Source organism: Phaethon aethereus (assembly GCF_964289735.1).
Source record: "Phaethon aethereus genome assembly, contig: HAP1_SCAFFOLD_108, whole genome shotgun sequence".
Taxonomy (NCBI): Eukaryota; Metazoa; Chordata; class Aves; order Phaethontiformes; family Phaethontidae; genus Phaethon; species Phaethon aethereus.
Window position 1 is genome coordinate 585,798 of NW_028113960.1, and position 22,940 is coordinate 608,737.

At 46.1% G+C, this 22,940-nt stretch overlaps 2 protein-coding genes and 1 pseudogene across 3 annotated transcripts in view; all 3 read left to right on the top strand.

The window, feature by feature from the left end:
- The window catches only part of LOC309416413 (E3 ubiquitin-protein ligase RBBP6-like), a gene marked incomplete at its 3' end in the record, with an annotated part of 33,969 nt that extends 22,572 nt beyond the window's left edge, over positions 1 to 11,397 (top strand). Inside the window, 6 exon segments of the mRNA XM_082015967.1 lie at positions 1,886 to 1,934; positions 3,524 to 3,636; positions 4,396 to 4,513; positions 5,922 to 6,095; positions 10,007 to 10,144; positions 11,305 to 11,397. Coding sequence (XP_081872093.1) covers positions 1,886 to 1,934; positions 3,524 to 3,636; positions 4,396 to 4,513; positions 5,922 to 6,095; positions 10,007 to 10,144; positions 11,305 to 11,397 — 685 coding nt within the window.
- LOC309416433 (serine/threonine-protein kinase PAK 3-like) overlaps positions 1 to 22,940 on the top strand; it is a gene marked incomplete at its 5' end in the record, with an annotated part of 156,672 nt that overhangs the window by 39,566 nt on the left and 94,166 nt on the right. The window lies entirely within an intron of this gene.
- The window catches only part of LOC309416414 (E3 ubiquitin-protein ligase RBBP6-like), a 79,201-nt pseudogene continuing 69,869 nt past the window's right edge, over positions 13,609 to 22,940 (top strand). Inside the window, exons 1-9 of the transcript in view lie at positions 13,609 to 14,296; positions 16,279 to 16,378; positions 17,145 to 17,183; positions 17,540 to 17,576; positions 18,873 to 18,917; positions 20,162 to 20,250; positions 20,376 to 20,472; positions 21,310 to 21,449; positions 22,367 to 22,539. The product of the transcript in view is annotated as an E3 ubiquitin-protein ligase RBBP6-like (transcript). The remainder of the gene's footprint in view (positions 14,297 to 16,278; positions 16,379 to 17,144; positions 17,184 to 17,539; positions 17,577 to 18,872; positions 18,918 to 20,161; positions 20,251 to 20,375; positions 20,473 to 21,309; positions 21,450 to 22,366; positions 22,540 to 22,940) is intronic.

Sequence of the window (22,940 nt, forward strand, 5' to 3'; positions counted from 1 at the left end):
TACTTGATGAGAACATGCATCATCTGCCTCATGGCAGACCACTTGTGGATCCTGCAGGTTTTAGGAGTTTACAGAAAAAAAAACCATCAGGCTATTTCCCTTTGAAGCCCAACCATGCTTACTGTAACTAGGATTGATTTGAAATGGTTCTGATGTGAGGAGGCAAGAAGAAATGGCATCAAAATTAGGTACCTGACTTGCGTTTTAAATACAGACAGACTCCCTGCTCGGTCAAAGTTTCGGTGGCTGTGTCGTAGTTCCGGGAGGGCCAGCGCCATTGTGTAGCACCAGGATCACGCTGCTGTCAGTGTCTGACAGAAGCTGTTCACTGACATCGGGAGATGTTTTCCTGCCTGTTAAGGCAGGTGACCGTAGTGTTTGTAAAGAAACCGTGACTGCTTGTGAGGTTTGGAGTCAGGGTAGAACGTTGCTGACCTAGAACTGATAGATGCTGCAGAAAGCCAGACGCACTCACGCTCTTTCTCTGGCAGGCTTTATCGTAGACACTTCTTGTTTGGTGGGGCGCTTGTGGGAAGGTGTTTCTGCTCCATTCGTTGTATAAAAACCCTTTCTGGGATTGCCGCTTGCGTTGTACCCGAAGGTTTGGTTCTCATTGTCATTTGTAAAATGTCAGTGGACACTTAGAGCTGTGCCAGGCTCTCAAAAGATATGTGTCGACTGAAGAAGTGAGAGCCAGAAGAAACATGCGTGTGACGCACGTGTGACCGTGACAGTATGACCATCGCCCTCACCGTCTTTTGTTTTGCCCATCCTAGGAGTGAGCTTGTACAAAGGTGCCTCAGCAGCTGGTGGGAAGAGAAGTGGCTAATATCTGGCCTGAAAGGGTCTCTGAACTGATTTCCTCCAGCTTTTAGTGCAGCCTGAAGATGGCACGCCCTTCTTACAGAGCAGTGAGCGTGCTGCTGTCACCAGCTCGTGACTGTCATGCTGCAGGTCAATTTGTAGTGATGGGGAAAAATCCTCCAGAAAAAAATCGTCCCTGGTGCCTGTTGGATAGCAGTGCTTCAGACATATTTCAGCCTGCAGGTACACAAACAAGCCAGGGGATCAGGTGAAAAGGAGCAAACTGATTTTGGCATTGTCAGTCAGTGGGACACTTGCCAGATGGGTGTTCCCACTTCTCAGAATTCCCTCGCTGGCTCTCCGTTGCCTCACTGCCCGTGCAGACGTCAGCTTTGACATGATGGCAGTGTAAACCTGTGCTTAGCTCAGAAGGAACACTAATGGGGTTTACAAGCCTGCAGTTACTTTAAACCCAAAGGGGTTTCCTCTGACCGTGGCCTTTCAGGCCCTTCACATCATTACAGGGGAAGAACCTCTTTTAACAAGAGGCAGATGGCAAACAAAACGCCACACTGCCTAGTCCGCAGATGAGAGCACCATTTCTTTCTGGTGGCTCTACAACACAACCCGTGTCTGCCACAGGAGGAAAATACAGATACCATGAAGAGTCCTTCACGTGTCCGGTGCACCTAACAGAAGCAGCTGCTGATGGCTCTTGACACCTAAAGAAGCTGTCTAAGGATCCCCTGTTTGGAGCACAACATGCCTTAACCTGCTCTAGCTGTGACCTTGTAGGATGGCTGGAGAATAGCTTCCTTGCTTTGCTATGCTGGAGAAAGCTGTGTGTGGATCCTTTCCTCATGTTGGACATCCCTTGTTCTTCACGTTGGGCATAAGTTTTCTCTTGGATACCCTGCGTGGCAGAGGGCTGGTGGGCTGCTGCGCTGTGCGCTGCTGCCTGAAGGAGTGGGTGAACAAAGGTGTTTTTTAAACCCTACAGGCAGCAGCGATCTCCTGTCTGGGCTTGCTTTCACTCCTAGGGACTAAAGTGCTCCTTTCTTTGCTGCTGTTTTGCTTCTAGGGCGTCAGGAACTGTTTACATGGCGATGGACATCACCACAGGACAAGAGGTAAGTGTCCACAGTCCCAGCCGATTTTGCAGGTCTTTAGTGCTCTCCCCTCTGGTGCGAAGGGTGGATGGGGCTTTTGGGTGGCCAGTAAATCTTTACTGCCAAGGCGGTTCCTCTGAAGCACAGGCTAGTGTCAGCTGGCAAAATGCATCATCTGCTGTCTTCAGCCTTCAGAAATCCCAGCAAGCTTTTGGGACTGATAAAAACAGTATCATTTTTATTGCCAGCGTCAATGTGTTGGTTTAGAAATCATTCTCATGTCTGTCAGTGTAGAAGAAGTATATCAAGAGCAAAGATCTCTCCCAAACCAAACAGTCGTGTTTAAGTCTGGTGTCGGTGACAGCCCATTACAGCCCGTGAAGTGCTCGCAGGGAAGTGGGGGCCAGGAGGGTGAGAAACGAATCTTGAAGGAAAGCGGCGTTAGCTTTGACAGCCCCTGTAGTGACCAATTTAAAGTGGCCTCTTCACATTCCTTTCCTTTTCCAAGGCAAGCGGTCTTGAATCTATACAAACCCTGCCTGAAAATGTGGCTAGAAACCCAGGAATGGGAGCGGAGGGGTGGTCTCTTTCGTGCCATGTTGAGAGCAGGACTAGACAGAGGCACTTTATAACTGCTCTTAGGTAGAGGTCTAGCCCTGCTTAGAACCCGGGGTGTATCCATCAAATGACATAGAATGGATTATTTTTTTGAAACCCTCAAAGTAATTGCCAATCTGAACTGTGTTAAGGAATGTGTATTTCGAGTTGCAAAATCAAGATTCAAGAAGCTAGGAAGTGCCAGGTGTAGATAGCTAGGGTCTGGCGGCCGGAAGATATCGCGCTGTACGGAAAGTTAGGGCCCCTCTCCTGAAAGCCAATAGCGTTTAATTTATGATGCAAGCAGACGGAAGTGAGGTTATAAACCTAAGCTATATAACGCCGTGTCACACACTAATAAACGCCATTTGCCGTCTACCACATTGGTGTCAGCGAGCTGATGGCCCGAGCGGCCTGGGGTTGGTCACCGTGCCGTTCCTGAACCAGGTCGCCACGCCTGCGAAGGCAACAGCCAGGACTGTATTTTTTGTGTGTGTAACCTTAATGATTGTTTTAGTATGGCTTTTGAAATGTAATGTACGTCTGTGTTTTCTCTCTGTTATGCCGTCAAGTCAAGAGTAACAGCAGTTGCTGAAATAATGATGACAAATCGTACAATTACTAAAGCATTACCAGCAGTTTTTGTGTATCTTGGCAGTAACAAAATCACTTCCTGCTTGCAAACTGTGCATCAACAATAATAGTGGTGGTAAACTAAGACCATCTGAGAAGAATGTCGGTCCAGAGAGTGTTGTTAGAGATGCGTGCTTGATAGTTTAAAGAGCATTTGTACAGATTTTACAAGACAAAATGTATATGGCCGTGTGTCCTGTAACTAGCACCCAGGCTAGCAGAGAAATTGGGTGTTGTAATATAAGTTACTGAGCTCTTTGGTCTGATACCAAGACAGTTTGGCACAGCTCTGCTATGTCATTCCAAAAACACGCGCTCCATGTTCATTGGGACCTTGTGCAACAGGCTACTCAAGTTAATGGCTTTCCCTGTCGTTTTAGGTGGCCATAAAGCAAATTACTCTCCAACAACAGCCCAAAAAGGAACTAATAGTTAACGAAATCCTGTTCATGAGAGAAAACAAGAGCTCCAATATTGTGAACTATTTAGAGAGGTGAGTAGTTCTGGTATGATCACGTGAATGTTCATTTACATGCTGCAAGCCAAACCTTTTTAAAAACCCCTTTGGTCACTGGCAGAAAATTGACCTCTATTGTTTATCTACTCATAGCCAGTGTATGGGAGGAGACTGCATTTTGTCTGCATTAATCTTTTCTGGCATATATTGCTTAAGACTGTTTTCAAGGACCTGGCACAGCCATCTCAGCCTACCTCCATGTTTTTTTGTTGTTGGCTTGATTGGTTTTGTGGTTGTTTAAGTTGATCATCTTTTCTGTGTCTTATCATAAGTGCTGGTAAATCCTCCTCGAAATTACTTCCTTTGGGCTGTTCCTGCTCTTTTCCATTGCTGTGGATATCAGGAAGGTGAAGTTCTTGTTTGCAGAAACACGTAATTTGCCACTTTTTAAATTGTTTCGCCTGTTCCTGGATGTATTTTCTGGTAGGTTTTCCAAACTGTTGACCAATTCCTGTCCTCACTGGTACACATCCTCCTGGTCCAAGATTTATCTTTGCCATTACTGAACTTCAATTTTTCACTTGCTTGCCAACTCGGACCTCTAATTGTTCACTTATGGGCCTTCCTCATTTAGACCGCACAGGTTCTAAGTCCTGTATAGCCTAGAGGGAATGTCTATTCATGTTGTCCTGTCCTCATGTAAGAATGACTTGGAAACAAAATCAGCTGTAGCCTTTTTCCTGAGGTAATTTAGCCGTGCACACTCATCTCAGTGCCATTGTTTTCATCTTTCAGCTACCTCGTCGGTGACACACTGTGGGTGGTTATGGAATACCTAGCTGGAGGCTCTTTAAATGATGTTCTTGAGGAGACATGTATGGATGAAGGACAGATAGCAGCTGTCTGTAGGGAGGTAAGGGATCCCGCCTGTGCTTCCCATTACTGGGACAGGATGGTACTTCTAAGCAGGTGGTAAGAAGATGAGAGGTTTCATGTTCAGAGCTTTGTTTCTGTGTTGCTTTTATGATACGGAGAAGAAAGAGCATCTTAAGTGAACTGCCTGCCAGTATCGCTGCACTTATTACACTCTGTTGTTTTACTCATAGAATTTTATTGTACTATTTCTTTTTTTGTTGTTTTTAGTTTTACTCTTCTCAACTTTGCCTCTCTAAACCTTTGCCTGGAGCATGCCTGTACTGCATTCCTTTCGTGTACAAGCAAATATGCTGGTGGCAGAATTTTAAAATACCAGCAAAGAAAAATAGGGGCTCCTTCATCCCAGTCCTCGGCTTAAAAGAATAGCACTCCACCCAAAACGGTGGTTGCTCCTGAAAAATGCCTAACACGCTATTTCCAGATCTGCCGTCAAGCCTAACAATAAAATCTTTCTCATGCGACCTCCGACTCAAAAGTGATCCATCTTATACCGAAGGAAGGGACTTTTTGGTTTTTGGCAAACCATAGTTTGTCACCTGGGTGGAGATAGCACATTCCTGCAGCAGCAGTCATTCCGTGTGTGCTTTCAGGGGACAGTCTGTGCCAAGAATTGACATTTCTGTTTCAAAAGCTACTACGCCTTTGTTTAGGAAGTTATTACTCTGTGTTGAAGCAGCAAGCTCTTCCTCTTGAGAGCACAATACTCTGCCATTACTCTCAATTCAACTAGAAATTAAATCCTTTAGAGCCATTTCTTTTCTTGTGTGATGAAATCTGGTCACTAAGTAAGTTTTACCCTCATGTTTCTTTTTGATCTATGAGTGCCTACAAGCTCTGGATTGCCTTCATTCCAACCAAGTGATCCACAGAGACATCAAAAGCGACAATATCCTCCTCGGAATGGATGGATCTGTCAAACTGAGTAGGTATCCTTGGTCAGGTGCAGCATTCCCAGGATGTGGTGTGGGGCTGCTTTTGACTGACTGCCTGTTACCCAAAAGCGATGCCTGTGGTAGTGCACTGGCAGACCACTGCTGCGAGCTAAGAGCACAGTGCCAGCGTCCAGAGAGGTACAGAAAGGAAAAAGGTGTAAAGAGTGGTTTCGGTTTGTGTAGGTCCCTTCCAGAAGGGATAGTAATAAAGAATAATCTAAAGCTTCAAGTGAATAAAAGCCACTGCATGAAACTTGAGGGGTTTTTAAGTGGCCACTTCAGTATTTCCTTGGCTCGAGCACTGAGTAAACAGAGCATGGCCGCTTTACCAGATAGATTCAACAACGCCTTCTGAGGCATCTGGAAGGGATTTCTTTTGCTTGGTTTCATAAATCAAGCTGCCTTTAACAGTACTTGTTTTTCTCCTCAGCTGATTTTGGCTTGTGTGCTCAGATCACCCCTGAGCAGAGTCAACGGAGCACGATGGTCGGGTCTCCTTACTGGATGGCACCAGAAGTGGTGTCGGGAAACGCATACGGGCCCAAAGTGGACATCTGGTCGCTTGGGATCACGGCAATTGAAATGGCGCAAGGAGAACCTCCTTACGTTAATGCTCATCCTCTCAGGGTAAGGTGCGAATAAAACCAGAGACCACCGTCTTTCTAACCTGCCCCATGTTTTGTCTCCCATGAGACAAAATCCCAGTTACACCAGCTTGAACTAGTTCCACCAAGGGCTGCTTCTAAATATGTCGCTGGAGCATATCGGCATATATTGTAGCTGTCGTTATGTCAATAGGGGGACCTTAAAAGAGAAGTGACATGTAGACTGTTCAGAAATGTGTCATTTTTGCCCTCAACCACGCTTGAGATTTCTCATGTGCTTTTAGAACTCTCTTTGAGCTGTATCTCTGAATGACAAGAATTTTTCAGCAGCAAGATCCTCCAGTTGGGGAATTTTTATGAAAAATATTTCAACTGTACGTGCAGGAGAAGTCTTTCCAAACTCAGATCAGTGCCGATTGCTCACCTGCGCCTTTCAGGAAGTGTCACTGGTTCTAGTAATGCCATAATCACTTCTTAGCAAATGCTTTTCTACAAGTCTGTTTTGGCACAGGTACTTGTAGTACACTAGTGTATTTTGATGTTTTGAAGTTTCCAGTTTTGTCCTAATTCCTTAAAATGAAATGACCAGTTCTTATACCAAAGGAGCGTGTCATAGTGGAGGAATGTCTGCCAAGATAACACCTCATGACTGAGAGCTGAAACAGAGCTCAGTGCTGCACAGTTAATTCCTGACAGGATGCAGGAATTCAGGAGGAAATTAAGTTTGCTCTATGCGTATACATACGCAATTCTTATTAAGGCTAGAATTAAAATAGAGCCTGACCTTTAGCTTTTCTCATAGCAGTAAGGCTGTGCTCTCTCTGGTCTGTGGCACCCCGACTGCGTACTGCAGACTGAAAGAAGAAACAAGAGAATGGTCAGGAAATACCCCCGGCCAAGCAAAGAGAGGAGCCCACACTCCACCTGCTTCCCTGGGAGACCCTTGCAAAAAATGCATTTGCATAAGGCAGCAAAAACCCGTGAAGAGCATTAGCGTGACTGGTCGGGATGCTGAAGGTTCCCTGCCTCCTTAACCTCAAATGCTGATTAGGGCTCCTCGAGAAGCCTCAGGTCAACTGTTTGTTAGAAAGATCACTGGATTTCTTCTCTCTGACCAAACTCAGCTCTTCCTGCCCTCACCCAGATTCTTTGAGATGCTCTTTTTCTCCATATATGCCTCATCTCCTGCTGGAGATACGATCAGCTTGGACACTTAGAGCTTCAAGGCATCTTCAGGTGTCTTAGTAAAACTGTGGTAGATGAAAATCAGGCACCTGAAGTTGCTTCCATCTGCATTGGCTTCCTGGGCTCTTTTTCAGCGGTTGTTGCCCCTGAGCTAGGAACAGTGAACAGCCTGTGATGGACTGCCTGAAGTTCCCCAGTTATCAGCTAGTTTTATTAAGGTCAATCAACCCCGACAGGATTGATTTGTTTTTTATGAAGGATTGTTTTAATAATGGAAGGCACACAGGAGCTTCCGTTACTTAAACACCTAAATAAATTGTAAGGGCATGAAAGGCTCATTAGTCCTAGAGTTAGCAGCAGTCTTCATGTAGATGCAGTGTTGTTTTCCACGTGTAGAGCACGCGCATCCCATGCTGCTCACGTTCTTTCCAGCTGATGCAGAACTCACAGGAATGAACAATTTTCGAGCCATGTGTGTCTTGGATGTGTCTGTGATGGTATTTGTTTCCTCTCACTGTGATTTCCTTCCATCCGGCACATGCCGAGGGCCTGGGGGACAAACACTGGTGTGATAAAAACCCTTTGAAATTCAGGTTGGACCTCCTCCTGATTTCAATTAAAAAAAAAAACAAACAGAAAACCACAGAAACAAAACAAACCCTTAAGCATTTCTTTTTCATTTCTTAACCACAGCGCATCAATTTGTCTCAAAACTGTAGCATTTTTTTCAAATGCTGCACATCTTCTACAGTTTCAGGCTTCTTAATGATCTGTATGTTGTTCTGTCACGTATCTGGGTGGCCTGGATACCTTTAGGATCTTGCTTTCACAGACTGCAGCTGTAATGGTCTGCTGAAGCCTTTCTTGTTTCTTGGCATGTGAAACAAATTAATGAGCTTATTGCCCCTTTGCAGCTACTGCGAACGCTCCTTTCCTTTGTACCGTACTTGCTTTTCTTTGCCAGCTGCATATCATAGGAGACCAAAAGATATGTGATAAGAAGGTACTTCAGCTTCCCGTAGACCTTTCCCTGTTCTGGTGGAAATACTGAAAAGGGGACGTACTGAGCTGAAGATGACTCTTCTTTGGGATTCATGTTCTGAGAAGAAACAAGTAACTAAAAGAGCTCCATTTGTCCTGGCACTCCTGTTTCACACTCAGGTGAATGTGGCTGCAGTAAAATCCCCAAAGCTGCCGTTGGTGCTGTAGTCCTTTCCCGCAGGAGAAGTATCATCCCTCGGGTAGCGCAATTGAAGCGTAGTGAGGACAGGCACTCCAGCTCACCACTGTGTCCGGTGGCTGAGGTCAGCTGCAGATGGACAGGACCAGACTGATGTTGTGACATTTATGTTGTGGGAAAAGGAAAGAAGCTTCCTTTTATTGTTTTTACTCTAGGATCGTTTCTTTGCCTTTTTAGGCTTGGAAATTGTCCTCTGTATTTAAGAGGACAATAGCAAAGTCAATGTGGTCCCGGTCTAGTTAAGTGCCAGTAGAACAGAGCTGTTGTAATGGCAGACGTTTTAATGGAAGACCCCATGGCCTATTTCTATCATTATTGCTGTGTAGTTTAGACGTATTCTGGAAGTTTATGTCTGAATAGTTCAAAAGGTTTGTCTTCCGTTTCTACATAACATCTTGCAAAAGCGCAATGAACTCATCTCGCTGGCTTCTCAGCATGTTAGACCTTGGTTACAAGCGAACCACACTGGATACTGCTCACCCTGTGTTTTGCAAAATGACGTTGTACTCCCTTGGCCTGAGGAATATCAGGAAGACTTGCTCAGCTGCATGAACTCCGTCAGCTACTTGACAGTGAACATCCTTGGCTTTGCTTAGGAAACTTGAGCTTAGCTTTGGCTGGATGCTGTTGAAGAGGAGAAAGGCTGGAATTTTCAAGTGTTTGGCTAGGCTTGTGTGCACAGAATGACTGTGCATTCAGATGAGCAGCTGGACATTTATGCACAACATGGAGGGGAATCCACAGAGGACTCAACCCTTAACACAGGTGAATACTCCCAATTCTGAGGTAGCGGAGTGTTACCATAGCGATGGAATTACTTGTTTTTCTGATAGCAAGCATTAAACGTTTTCTTCTTAACACATAAGTGACGCTGATCTGGAATTTGGAGACTGCTGAAAGACGTTGTTGCAGCTTGGCTCCCATCTGCCCAAAGATGCATTTTCTTCCTAAGATATTTGTGCATGCAACTTATGTGCCTGTGTTGAAAAAAAGGTTCCCAATGTTTCTGTTTCTTTATCCAAGGACTAAGCTGATGGATTTCCTTTTTTCCCATCTGGTTACCATTTTTATCAAGAGCAGAGCAAAAAACTTGGCTACCTTTGCTTTATGGAAGCTGTACTTTAGGGAACAGTGAGCCCCGCCGAGATGCATTTTCTGTAGTAATCCTCTGAAATAATAGCGTTAGGCCAAATTCACTCTTTAAAAGAGGCTGTAAACTGTCACTGTCACAAGCCTGTCACTACTTGGAGAAGCAAAATGTGCTTTTGCCGATGTAGTTCATACTAACCAGGTCAGTCCGTGAAATCAGCTGTCAAGGCAAGATCATTTTGATATTGGAAGAGCTGTGGCTGCCTCCAGGTTTTTTATGTAGCTATAGAAAAATCCTGTCTGACCCCCTGCCAGGGAAGAAACTGCCACTGGAGACTGAACCTTAAAAAATGGGGTCTATCTGGGCAGTTATGGATATGAAGGAAACAGGTGGAGTCTCATGTTCCCTTTTTCTCTAGGCGCTGCATCTGATCGCTACGAACGGGACACCAGAGCTGCAGAACCCTGAGCGATTGTCCGCGGTGTTTCGCGACTTTCTGAGCTGCTGCCTGGAGGTGGATGTGGACAGGCGAGGGTCTGCCAAGGAACTTCTGCAGGTAAAAGGGGACACGGCTGCAAGCGGAACAGCTGTTCTATGGAATGGTTTTCTCACCAGCTAAACTCAAAGGCATGAGACGGAACCCCCTCATATTAGTCTCCAGTCTTGGTGCTTTTCAAAAGGAAAAGAAGTGGAATCATAGAACGGTTTGGGTTGGAAGGGATCTTTAAAGGTCATCTAGTCCAACCCCCGTACACTGATCAGGGACATCTTCGACTAGAGCAGGTTGCTCAGAGCCCCGTCCAACCTGGCCTGGAATGTTCCCAGGGATGGGGCATCTACCACCTCTCCGGGCAACCTGTGCCAGTGTTTCACCACCTCATTGCAAAAAAATTCTTCCTTAGATCCAGCCTGAATCTACCCTCTTGTCGTTTAAAACCATGACCCCTTGTCCTGTTGCAAGAGACCCTGCTAAAAAACCTGTCCCCATCTTTCTTTAGAAGCCCCCTTTAAGTACTGGAAGGCTGCAAAAAGGTCTCTCCGGAGCCTCCTCTTCTCCAGGCTGAACAACCCCAACTCTCTCAGCCTGTCCTCCTAGGAGAGGTATTCTGTCCCTCTGATCATTTTTGCGGCCCTGTGTTGAATTTTGGTAGTATATTCAGCTCTCATAGTGGCAAATGGGATGGTAGCCACTGCTCTCGCTGCAAGCCAGAGCTGAGTCCGTCAGCGCTCTGTCACTGGTGTCCCTGCTCTTGTCTTGGTGCTGAAAACCTGTACCTCCGTGGCCTTCAGAAGAACACATGGGCCTAAATACTCCTGGCATAAACATTTCCTAGAGGTATTGGAGTTCCCTAAGGAACAGTTTATGCCTCTGCTCTTTTCTGACAACTCAGATAGCCCATGTCTTTAAAAAACAGGAACCTAAGTAAGTAACTTGCGTTTCCTGAAAGGAACAAGGCCCTGGGAGAGCAAACAGCATTCCCAGAGTGCTGGCAGGGCAGAAATGCCAGCACGCTGAAGACAACTTGATAAAGGGATTAATGGGATTTTGGGCCCTGTTTGCCTGTGATAGCAAGGTACTGGACATGAAGACGCAGGTGCAGATGGTCCCCTCAGTCCTGTTTCAGCGTATTCCCCATAACCAGAGAAATGCTGCTTGAGGCTGTGAGTACCTGAGTTTGGAAAGTAATGGTTCATTTCTTTTTTTCCTTTGCACAGCATCCATTCCTAAAATTAGCCAAGCCTCTCTCCAGCCTGACGCCGCTGATCACGGAAGCAAAGGAAGCGAATAAGAACGGCAGCAGCCACTAGTGCTTCAAGCCGGCTTTCTCCCATGCCAGCTCAGAGCAGGACTGAGAATAAAACTCTATAGAACCTCAACGCTTGTGCTGTGGGACAGGTGGATGGATAAAGAAGCCAATGGTCACAGTCATGGTGGTAGGAGGGAGAACAACCCAGCCCCTCAAGGAGTAAAATATGACCGTTTCTCTTCTTCCTGCCTTCTGGCTCCTGAATTTATTTTTAAGACGAAACAGGGCTTAAGACAGAGAGGTAACAACCACAAATGCTTGCCTGCCTCAGCCATTTCCAAGGGAAAGCAAATTCATTTGGAAGGTCCCCTTCCTTCTCACCCTGTGAATAAGCTGTACACTCACTTTGAAATTGTGACAGTCAAAAGAGCAAGTGAAGCAACAGCCACCCAGTGTTTAAAAAAAAAAAAAAAAAGGAAAAAACCCTGTAAAACAGCTTAGCGCTGTAGTCTTCATGTCTAGGCCTGGTCCTGCAAAGGGCTAAGTACCCTTTAAGGTATGAACCACCATCCTGTTTTGGCAGTAGGAAGGCAGGATGCTTGGGTTGTTCTTGGATTAGGCCATTGGCTTGTTTGGCTTTGGCTTCTTGTTTAGTTCCAGTCTTTGTGTTGCCACTGTCATTCATACCTCAACTGACCTACTGTCGCTCGCTCTGTCCGTCCCAGTGTCCTCGGCTGAGGCAACGGACGGATGCAATGCTGATGGACGGCAGCAGTGAGCACAGCTGTGGGAGGTGCGCCCAGGGAGAGGAAATCTTCCACGTAGTGACCGAGCTGCGGGAGGAGGTGACTAGATTGAGGCTATCAGGGAGAGCGAGCAAGCGAGAGACTCTTAGAACTGCACCCTGCCTTCCCTGGGACAGGCCCACCAGGCAGACGGGACGCATCATATGGGGGATTCCCTATCCTCTGCCCAGCTGGCTGAACACAGTGACTCCAGTATGCCCTCCGGAAGTCCAAAGGGGCAGTTCTGCTGTGGTTTCTAACACATCAATAACCCTTGCGTCTTTGCTGTCACACAGCTCTCCATGCTCCCTACCTCCACTGAGCTGGCAGACTGCAGCACCTCGCTAGCACCATCCCTCAAACATCGGCGTGCCGCCCCCAGGCTCATCTCTAGCGAGCCTGGTTTTATCCCCTTCCCCCTTCGAATCTAGTTTAAGGCTCTTTCATTCAGCCCTGCTAAGTCCTGTGCAAAGACCCTTTTCCCCCTTTGAGACACGTGTACCCCACCTGTCACCAGCAGGCCTGGTGTCGTGTGGACCAGCTCATGATCAAAAACCTCCCAATTCTGCCGGTGTCACCGGGCTCAAGCTGCTGGCTCTTCCTGTTCCTTCCGTCAGCATTCCTGCAACTGGAAGAACCGAGGAGAACCTACTTGTGCTCCTGATCCCTTAGCCAGTCGTGCCAAGGCCCCGAAGTCTCTCTTGATTGCCCTTGGACTTCTTGCTGCAACTTTGTCACTACCTACATGAAAAATCAATAATGGAGAATAATCTGAGGCCGTACCAGGGTAGGAAGCTTATTCTTCACAGCTTTAACTGGGGCCCCAGGGAGGCAGCAGACTTCCCTAAGAAGTGGGTCCGGTCTGCATATGGGGCCTTCTGTGCCCTTCAGAAGGGAGTCTCCTCTGACAATGACCTGTCGTCTTCTTTTTGTGGAAGCGGTACCAGTACAAGCAGATGGGTTTATGGCAATAACCATCAATGGCCATTGGCTCTTTGACCGAACTTCCCGTAAATGCAAGAAGAGACACTCGGACACCCTGAGATGTCCCCTCCCTTCGCTGGGCCTGGGCACGGGCAGCCAAGTGCCGCACGGCAAAGCCCACTGCATCTTCCCCAGGCTGTCTTGTCCTGTCCGGCTGCTGCCAGGAGGGGACAGCGGGTGGTGACAGCCTGGGGGTGACAGGAGGGACAGCAGGTGGTGACAGGCCTTCAGGGTGACAGGAGGGCCACCACAGGCCTGGGGTGTGACAGGACACCAGGCAGTGGTAGGCCCAGGGGGGTGACAGGAGGGACACCACAGGCCTGGGGTGTGACAGGACACCAGGCAGTGGCAGGCCCAGGGGGGTGACAGGAGGGACACCACAGGCCTGGGGTGTGACAGGACACCAGGCAGTGGCAGGCCCAGGGGGGTGACAGGAGGGTCACCACAGGCCTGGGGTGTGACAGGACACCAGGCAGTGGCAGGCCCAGGGGGGTGACAGGAGGGACAGCACAGGCCTGGGGTGTGACAGGACACCAGGCAGTGGCAGGCCCAGGGGGGTGACAGGAGGGACACCATAGGCCTGGGGTGTGACAGGACACCAGGCAGTGGCAGGCCCAGGGCGGTGACAGGAGGGACACCACAGGCCTGGGGTGTGACAGGACACCAGGCAGTGGCAGGCCCAGGGCGGTGACAGGAGGGACACCACAGGCCAGGTGAGGCGCGGGGGGGTGCAGTGTTCCGTTGGGCATGCGCAGTGATGCGATCAGGGCAGCCCCTGCGGCTGGCGTCCGTTAAACCCCCAACGGAACGCTGAGGCAGAGGTGCCCGAGTGCCCACAGCGAGTGGTTGGGCCTGGGAGCGCTGCGTGAGAGAGGGAGCAGAGGCCGAGCCGGGGCCGCGGGGGCCTCTCCCCGTCATCCGCCCGCCCGCCCGTCGCTGAGGGCCGCAGGCCGGACTTGTTGCGGGGGTGAGCTCAGCCCCCTCGGTCCGCTGTAGTAGACACCGTCGGGGAGCAGGCCCCGACCATGTCGTGCGTCCACTACAAGTTCTCCTCCAAGCTGAGCTATGACACAGTCACCTTCACCGGCCTCCACATCTCCCTGTGCGACCTCAAGCGCCAGATCATGGGCCGGGAGAAGCTGAAGGCGGCCACCTGTGACCTGCAGATCACCAACGCCCAGACCAAAGAAGGTGCGTGGGGGCGGCGGGCGTGGGGGCTCGGGGACTGCCCGGCTGGCAGTGTCACAGACCACCCTGTGATGGCCATGGCCTGTGGGAGCCACGCTCTGCTCTTTGTGGCTCGTCCCCACGTAGCCTAAGTCAGCCTGAGGCCCATCTTGCCGGCCTGCGGCGGGACTGGGAGGGCAAGCGGCGCGGGGGCTTACACGGGGTGGGAAGCGATAATGTGATTTGGCCACGCTCGGTAGCTGTGGCTTGTGTTGGGGGCCTCAGGGCTGTTCTTTTGTAGTTGCTGTTCTGACAACTACCTTCAGATCTGTGCTTTGGGCGCGGAGCAGGCATAGAAGAATGTGTGGTTGATGTGTGATGTACAGGGCTTAGAAATTTTTGCTTTCCTGGAATTCTGCTAGGTAAAATGATAAGGAAATATGGGAGGATATCTTATATTAATAACCTCTCCAGATGTCTTGGAAATCAGGTGGAGAAAGCTGAAAGGGATGGGAAGAGAACAGGTGGCTACTTTGAAGAAATAAATTGTCTTTGGTGACTTCGTTTTGTGATCACCTTGCTTTACTCCACTGCACTGGAAAACTGGCTTGGTGGCTGTTGCAGCAACTGCTCGCTAGCAACACTTTGGATCAAGAGTGTAGCTGTGAGTTACCATCTGTGCAGACCCTCTAATGGCCCCTCTGCCATGGATGTTCTCCGTATCTAAATGACACCTTGGAATTTCTTGTTAATATCGCTTCTTTTCTACACCAAAGACATTGTCGTTCAGGTGCTATCGAGCATCATTTCACCATATGTCTCTAAGCATTTTTTTTCCCTGGTACTACGTGTGAACCGTATCAGGGCACTACTGAAGTTTTCCGGCAGAACATTTATGGTGACTATACGTAAGAAACGTTCTTAGAGAAGTCATAAATTCTTTTAAACCTAAAAAGTGGTGCTTGATTCTCAGAGATGATAATGGTTTCGTGGTACTTAGTATGATATTTCAGTTTGGTAAGCTGCTGTCTTGACAAGTTTGAATGTGATTACAGGCCTTGGGGTGTGACTTTTCAGAAATAGAAAGATTTGTTGCCAAGTCTCTGCTCGGGGATATTGCTGCCCAGGAGGAAAAGGTTCCTGCTGGGAGATGCCAGTTTTGTCCGAGAGCTGCTAGACTAAGCTGGCATCTGTTAAATTCAAATCAAGCAAACAAAAATTTCCAGGCACTTCAGGAATAGTGCTCCAGCTTTAATCCTTTCCTATTAAAAGAAGAAAAAGAAAGTTAACTTTTTAGTCTGCGTTGTTTGACTTCACCTTTATTAAGGTGCCATCAACCAAAATGAATTCAATTAATCGAGGCGAAGGAAATAGAAATGTATTAAAGCCAACTGGTACCACATCCCTTAAGTGTTAAGTCTGCAGTCTTAAGCTGCAAGCCATACGCAGAGGTGGCCGGCTGTCTTCTGTGTTCTGTCGGCCTTGAGCACCAGCAGCGTGGCCGAATCGCTTTTAGTGAACAGCTATGAAAGCAACGGCGCAGAGATTTCATGCTTTAGCTAAGGGCCTGTTTTGTTGCAGGGCAAGCTTGTCTGACTTCAGATCTGCTTTACACAGGTGAGACTTGGCTGTGCTTTGTTTTTCTCCAAAGATCTCTTGGTTTTGTAGCCTAACAGAAGCAAAAGCCACTTAAGCTAGATCAGGACAGAACCTCATGCGCTAGCAGACTCTCCTTTAGTGACCTTTGGGAGCATTTTGCTGTTGGCATTCACGCTCTCTCAAAAAAAACTGGAAAAGATTGTGCTGCTTGCGTTTGGTTCTCAAACCTGAAGATTTCTTGGAATGTACTACTAGTGTGCTGAGACGATAAAAATGCACCGTTACATCTGAAATCTGGCTTTTCTATCTGCAAAGGGCTTCCCTCTCTGCCGCGCTGTGTAATTACATATTCATATACATTCTTATGAATTGACTAATGTTTTTTTCTGCATTTATGTTGTTTTCAGAATACACAGAGGCTAATGCCCTGATTCCTAAGAACTCATCAGTAATTGTGAGAAGAATCCCTGTCGGAGGAGTTAAAGCTACCAGCAAAACATACATTCTGTAGGTATCCATAAAGCACTGTGTTCTGTGTTAGTGGTTTGGGTGTGTTACCTTTTCTAATTGATGTTCATTTCCAGAGGCACTCAGATTGTATCTTTCTGGTTAAAGCTGCTGTTACTTTTTGTAGTAATGGGGTAGATTTTATTGTTCCTGTCCCAAAGTAAACTTATGCTTTTCGGCCTGCTGGGACATGGGGTTCAAACTCCAACAACGGTAACTGTTAAGAATGATTCTATTTGGTTTGATCTTGGGGTTGTTTTTTCTGAGCGCCAAGTTTTTGATGCTGTTTCCTCTACGTGGAGAGATTCCTTGTTACACGTGTTTGCTTGTCTTGCTTTTAGAGTGAAGACAGGTACGCACTGGAGTGTAAACTTAGAATTTGTTCCCATCTCAGAAGAGTCTGATTCTCAGTGTTTCTGCGAATCCGTCTATTCTTTGCATTTGGGGCAGGGGGGGTGGCATATGGCAGGTATCCTTATGCCCCAAATCTGGTGTTTTTGCATACTAGCTAGAGGGGAAAGACCAAGGCTTGCCAGCTCTGCTGATGGGACACTTGGGATGATGCTGGAATTATTTGTTAACTACATCGATGGCTGCATGTCTCATTCATGATGATCTACATGCAGATACAGATCAATGAGTATGTGGAATCTCAGCGAGTTCCCAGATGTAATAAATATTTCCCCAAATACTGTAGCATTTTCAAGGTTATCTTAAAGCAAATTCTGGCAATTAAGTCCTTTTTTTTTTTTTTATTTCCCCACAGGACTCCTAAATCACAGAAAATCCTAGGCACTGCCTTCAGGTGACATTTCTACTACTATTTTTAGTCACCATGTTTAAGACACAAAACTGTAGTACAGACTTCATATTTTTGATACTTACGTAGCAGAGACAAAATATCTGAGGCACTTTGGTGTTCTATTTCTGTAAGTCTTAGAGTAATTTTCTGACAAAGTAGAAATGGGCTTTTTGGGCTTTTTTTAGTTGCACTGAAGGTACCAAGAGAGAGCCGTTTATGTATATGAATACGTTTCCACATGCACTAGACTATCAGCACATCACGTTTTGATGTTCAAGTTCTGTAATCTGTCGTCACTGCTGTATGTTGGGCACAAGGGCTTTCTTTTAAGTTCTGATCACTTTTATTTCTTCTTCCAGATGTCAAACTGAGCCAGTGAGTGGAATATCAAGAGGCGTATGTAAAACACCATCTCACACTTTTTTCTACACACTGCACTTAATTCCGATCAATGTAGCCTTGTGTTAATTTCCCCAACATTAACCTAATATATTTTCCACTAAAACATAGATGCTGTATGTACAATGTATTTGATTCAGCATCATAGAAATTTTATTCTACGTTTCTAAAAAACTAAGCAGTGATTCGGATGTCTTTCTGATGATGTTTTACTAGTGTCAGCTTAACTGCTGCTTGTGGCATCATAGAATTCAATATCCTGGAAAAGGAACCAGATGAGAGCTACCCTTTTGACTTGTGGAAAAACCGCATGTCATCTTAGTTCCCAGTAAATGCTGCAGTCCGTTGCTGACTGGTGGCCTGAGGACTTCATTCCTGCAAGCTGTTGCAGGAGGTAGCTGGGAGGGAGGAGTGTGGTTGCAAAGGAGAAAAAAAAAAATCCCAGGATTGTGCTCTGAATCCATGTTTTTGTCATCATTAAGACTTGGTTTTGGTCTGCTGGCAAGGAGAAGAATATTAAATTCTCACACTTCCCAAACTAATTTGCGTAGTGTGGCCTGCGGTCTAATACACGACAAGAAATCCATTTTCTCAGTTTTTATAGGCTACTCTGTCATGGCAGACACCTTAATTTCAATAATTTGAGCAGCTTATTTTTTTTCTTGATAAAGTGGTGGTTTACTTTTATGGCGGATGCTTTGGAGTGGTGTTTGCATTTGGGTTTTGTGGGGTGTGGTGAGCCTGGCATTTTTAAACTTATGGAGAGGAGAGGCAGAGTTCCTGTTTCAGGGCTGATGTGCCCATGCTTGATTTTGACAGGCAACTAGGCTGTGTTCATAAAGGCATAGCCGTGTGCATTTATAAATGATGAGACGCTGATTGATTTACAAACTACACTGAAAATAAGTTTTCTGTAGTGATGCTTCCTTCTCCAAGAAACATAAATATTGTTTTAGAATCCCTTTTAGCGGACAGTTGACAGCTTCCTTACCCCTTGGACTTTTAAGCAGTTGTGAGCATTTGACAAGGCTCCCTCCCTGAGACATTCTGGAGCAATACATAATCTCAAGCGGCTTTGGTTGTTTTAGTTTCTTCTCCTTAACCACATAGGCACTCCTAAGCTGTCGTGGCTTTGGACTTTATTTTGAACACAGGCAAATGACACTAGGTTGGAAATGCCTATTTCAGTGATGCTCAGAGGATATAGTGCAGAATTTCCGACTACCGTAGAGGTTAACTATTGCTAGGTTTTGATTGTAAAACTTAAAGATGTTTTTAATTTTTTGTGAACAGAGTGATGACTCTTCTGCACCTCTTTCTCTGGCCCAGCTGATTAAGGTATATATATTTTTTTTTCCTGTCAAATACATAAAAAAAAAAAGTGTTTGCTTCAAATTTTTAAATTGTACACTGTGATCTATAGCAGGATAACTGTTGTAATGGGAAGAAAACTTTAATGTAGTTTTTAATAATTTATTTATTTGAACTTTAAAGCCTGTGTAGCTGTTGATAGTATCCTGTGAAGAGCAGTTCCCACTTTGGGAAGATCGAAGGGGAGCACCTTATCAGCCTCCACATAGTGTTGCAGTATGACTCAGCTTCAAGACACAAAGCAGCAGCCTTGCAGAAGCTGTTGACTTGTTCACACATTTCGTTAGGTTTACATTGGAAACGAACACAATGTTCACAGAAGAACTGAATTGGCTGTTGGTTATGGACATCTTGGGGGGGGTTGCAACAGCCAAAGTAGAAGCGTTTCTGTCGCATGGGCAATGGCATGGCTATTTTTGAATTTCTAGTCATTATAGTTATAGATCCGTTCTTGGAATGCTGCACAATTTCATAAATTGCAGTATATCTAGAGTGGACAACACGGTCTAATTTGTTGGGGCACAGACAGTGTAGATTGTGAAAATGTTCCTAGTTACATCAGTTAATATGAAGAATTTAGCAGGGGGGAACGTGCAGTTTGGACTGCCTACAGCACGAGTGGTCCAATTTCTACTGAAAAGAGTCTTTTGTCTTGCTGAGGGGCTCTAAAAAGCTTGAATCTCTGTAATGCTTCTGTGTCTGAAGCTGAATTTCAGCAAGCAAAACCAACTTCCCTGACCTTTAAGTTGTGTATCCTTCTGATGCTGCAAATGTAAACAATGGTACTTGCCTTCATCTTTCTCAATTCAATGTACAGTGGCTGTCTTCTCCTTCAAATAGACTGGAGCTTAAAGATCCCTTTAATAATAGCGGCAGGTCTAACTTTTTCTGTGCATAGCTTCAGTCCACTTGGAAGAAAACTGGAGTAGGTGCACAAGTCTTTATAAGGTCCAACCTGAGCCTAAGGTTTTGAGTGCCCAAGAATGCTCTTTTCAAGTAGGTTAACAGGCACATAAGCATCATTTCATGGTGTAAGGACTCCCCAGAACACTTTCAGCACAACTATTTTTTATATAAGCAGCTGTTTTCAGGCAACCTCAGCTAGTGTTGTGCTGCTCTGTACAGGCTTGGGTGAGTGGTGTTGTCTTTGGCTGTGTGCGCTTCAATGTGTTTCTAATGTGCCTCTCAAACGATTACTTGTTAAACAACAGACTGCCAATCTGGCTGAAGCCAATGCTGCCGAAGAAGATAAAATAAAAGCCATGATGATCCAGTCTTGCCGTGAATATGATCCAGCCAAGTAAGTGTGGATAATGTCAAATCCGATCTTTGGCGATGATGGAAAACCTGTAAACTTGTTGGTTTTAACAAACATGGATTTAACACATGCATCCTTTTTCTTTTTTTTCCCCAAAACACCTTCAGTTACACGAAGAAAGCCTTAGGTCCACCACTGACATCATATACTTGCTTTGGTTGTGGAAAACCTGGCCACTGTGTAAAGAACTGCCCAACAAAGGGGGTAAGATTGTGGGGGACTTCTGGTGTGACTTACTTTTAAATTGTTTTCCCTTGGCAGTTCCGTAACAAATACATGAATACTCATGTTAAGAATTGTTTCTTTTGGGGTGAAACGCAGAGGTCATGTGGCAATGTTGCAAAGCCCTTTACAATTCACGGGAAACCTGGAGTTATAAATGTAACATTTTCTCCTTCCAGGCCATGGACATTACATATGTCCATAGATCTTTCTCTGCACACTGTCATGCATATTTTTATACATTTCAATTTTATTGGAAATCTTTCTGGTTTCAACGCTTTTTAATGACAGTTCACAGTTTTCAGTAGTTTGTAAAAACCCAAGATGTTTCGGTCGACCCCATCCGTTCAATGTTTGCATGTTTTAGTTACACAAGCACCTGGCTGAGTAGCCATGCCATTTGACATCAGTTGCTGAATGTATATGCGTGAGATATGAATTCCACCTTCACTAGAGAAGGTGAATCTCAGTTTCTCAGTGTCGGATTCAGAGCACCGAGTTAAGCTCTCACTCTGAACTGCGCTTTGGAGGAGGAGCGGGGTTGTGTCTCCTCTCCGAGTGGATGGTGAGCCAAGGGATATTTCACCCTTAAGGAACTTGACATTAAGCCAAAGGATGTCGACTGAGTTCAAAACGCTGCTCAAGCCTTTGGGACATCCTGGCTATATTCCTTTAGGGAGAAGGGTATTTTACTTGAGCAAGCCTTATGCTGGGTAAAAGGAGAGGATTAAAGGCTTTTGCTGCTGAAAATCATCATTGAAATGTCCTTTTAAGGGTGGGTCTTAAGATGAGAGATATCTGCACTTCTTTTCTTAACAGGACAGAAATTTTGAGTCTGTTCCCAGAATTAAAAGGAGCACAGGAATTCCGAGGAGTTTCCTGATGGAGGTGAAAGATCCCAGTATAAAGGGTGCTATGCTGACAAGCACTGGGAAATACGCCATACCAATTATTAGTGCGTAAGTATGGGATTAATGGGACTGAGCAGAAAGGGAACGAGAGAAACCATGCGTGTGTGTCTGAGTGGCAATGCAAGCAAGTTGGCCAGCGTCTGTAATTACGAGGGAGGAAGCACCGTCATTGTATCGTCGCCTTAAAATCTGTGATACTTTCTGATATGGAAATAGACTGGTCCTGCTGTTCACACCCCTGGAAGTTGGTTCAACTTGTGGTACACCTAGAATCTGTAGGTCTGCAGAAGATTTCACTAGTGCTTACCGTTGGAGTCATTCTCCTCGAAAGCTCGTTTTGCTTCTCTTTGACGTTTCAAAGGCTTCTTGCCCAATTTAGCAAATAGCTGTGTGAGTGAGATTTCCTCCCCCTCTGGCTTTGATCAAATCTCATGTGTGAACCAGACGGATGTTTTCCTGTTTTGCTTTACCCTAAGAAAATCCTACTGTGTGGTGACAAGAGTGTCTGAGAAGAAATGCACTTGGTAGCACTTCTGTTTGTGGCTGTCATGGATCTCCTTGTGTAGAAGCTGAGACATAGTTTTCTTTTATTCATAAAGTGTATTTAATCGGAGACTCACTTGATCCTGAGCCTGCAATTTACATTGACCCTCTGGCAGAGGAGAGGTGGGATTCATTTCAGCTGATTTCTGGATGTCGAAAAATGATTTTTCTAGTCTGAGCCAATCTCTTAGTTGATCCCATGAATGGGAGAGTTCTGCAGAAGGAAAATTGTTCCCCCTCCCTCTTCTGGTGTGGTGGCCAAAGAGAAGTAGTTGAAACTAAATGCCTACGCTTTAGAAGGCTAATGTGGACTGAGAAGAATGCCATCTATTTTACCTAGCTTGCGGAAAATCCAAAGCTTGGAAAAGTTCTCCTTTGCCCATCTTTCACTTGTTGTTTTTCCTTCCCCGCCCCGCCTCCAGGGAAGCGTATGCTAGAGGAAAGAAGGAAAAGCCTCCCTTTTCACCAGAGGAGCCGTCCTCCTCCTCCTCCTCAGACGCTCCTGTTCCAGAGGAGTTGTTATGTCTCATTTGCAAAGAGGTCATGAGTGACGCAGCTGTTACTCCCTGCTGTGGAAACAGTTACTGTGACGAATGTAAGTCTTACTCCCACGGTTGTTAACTCAAAACATGGCATCTGACCTTCCGAAGGCAGAACTGGGAGAGAACGAAATTACTTGGTTACCTGCTCTATTTGATACCTGAGTATACCCAGAACGGGAGAGGACCCTTCTTATGCAAAGGGCAGAAAAAAAAGGCAGAAAGCTTTTTTCCCTGGTTACGTGTCTAGTTAAACCCTCTGTACATGTGGAAGGATGACTCTGAGAAGAATGTGTAACCGTGCAGGTGATTACAGTATGAGATACTGAATACATTTAGTTTGTCCCCAGCCCTTTCTCTCATGCAAAATTCTATAGCCTGCTCTGGTGACTTATTGTGGTCTGCAACAAACGGAGAGTTGGGCGTTTAATCCACATTCTTCTCCACAGGAGAGTTG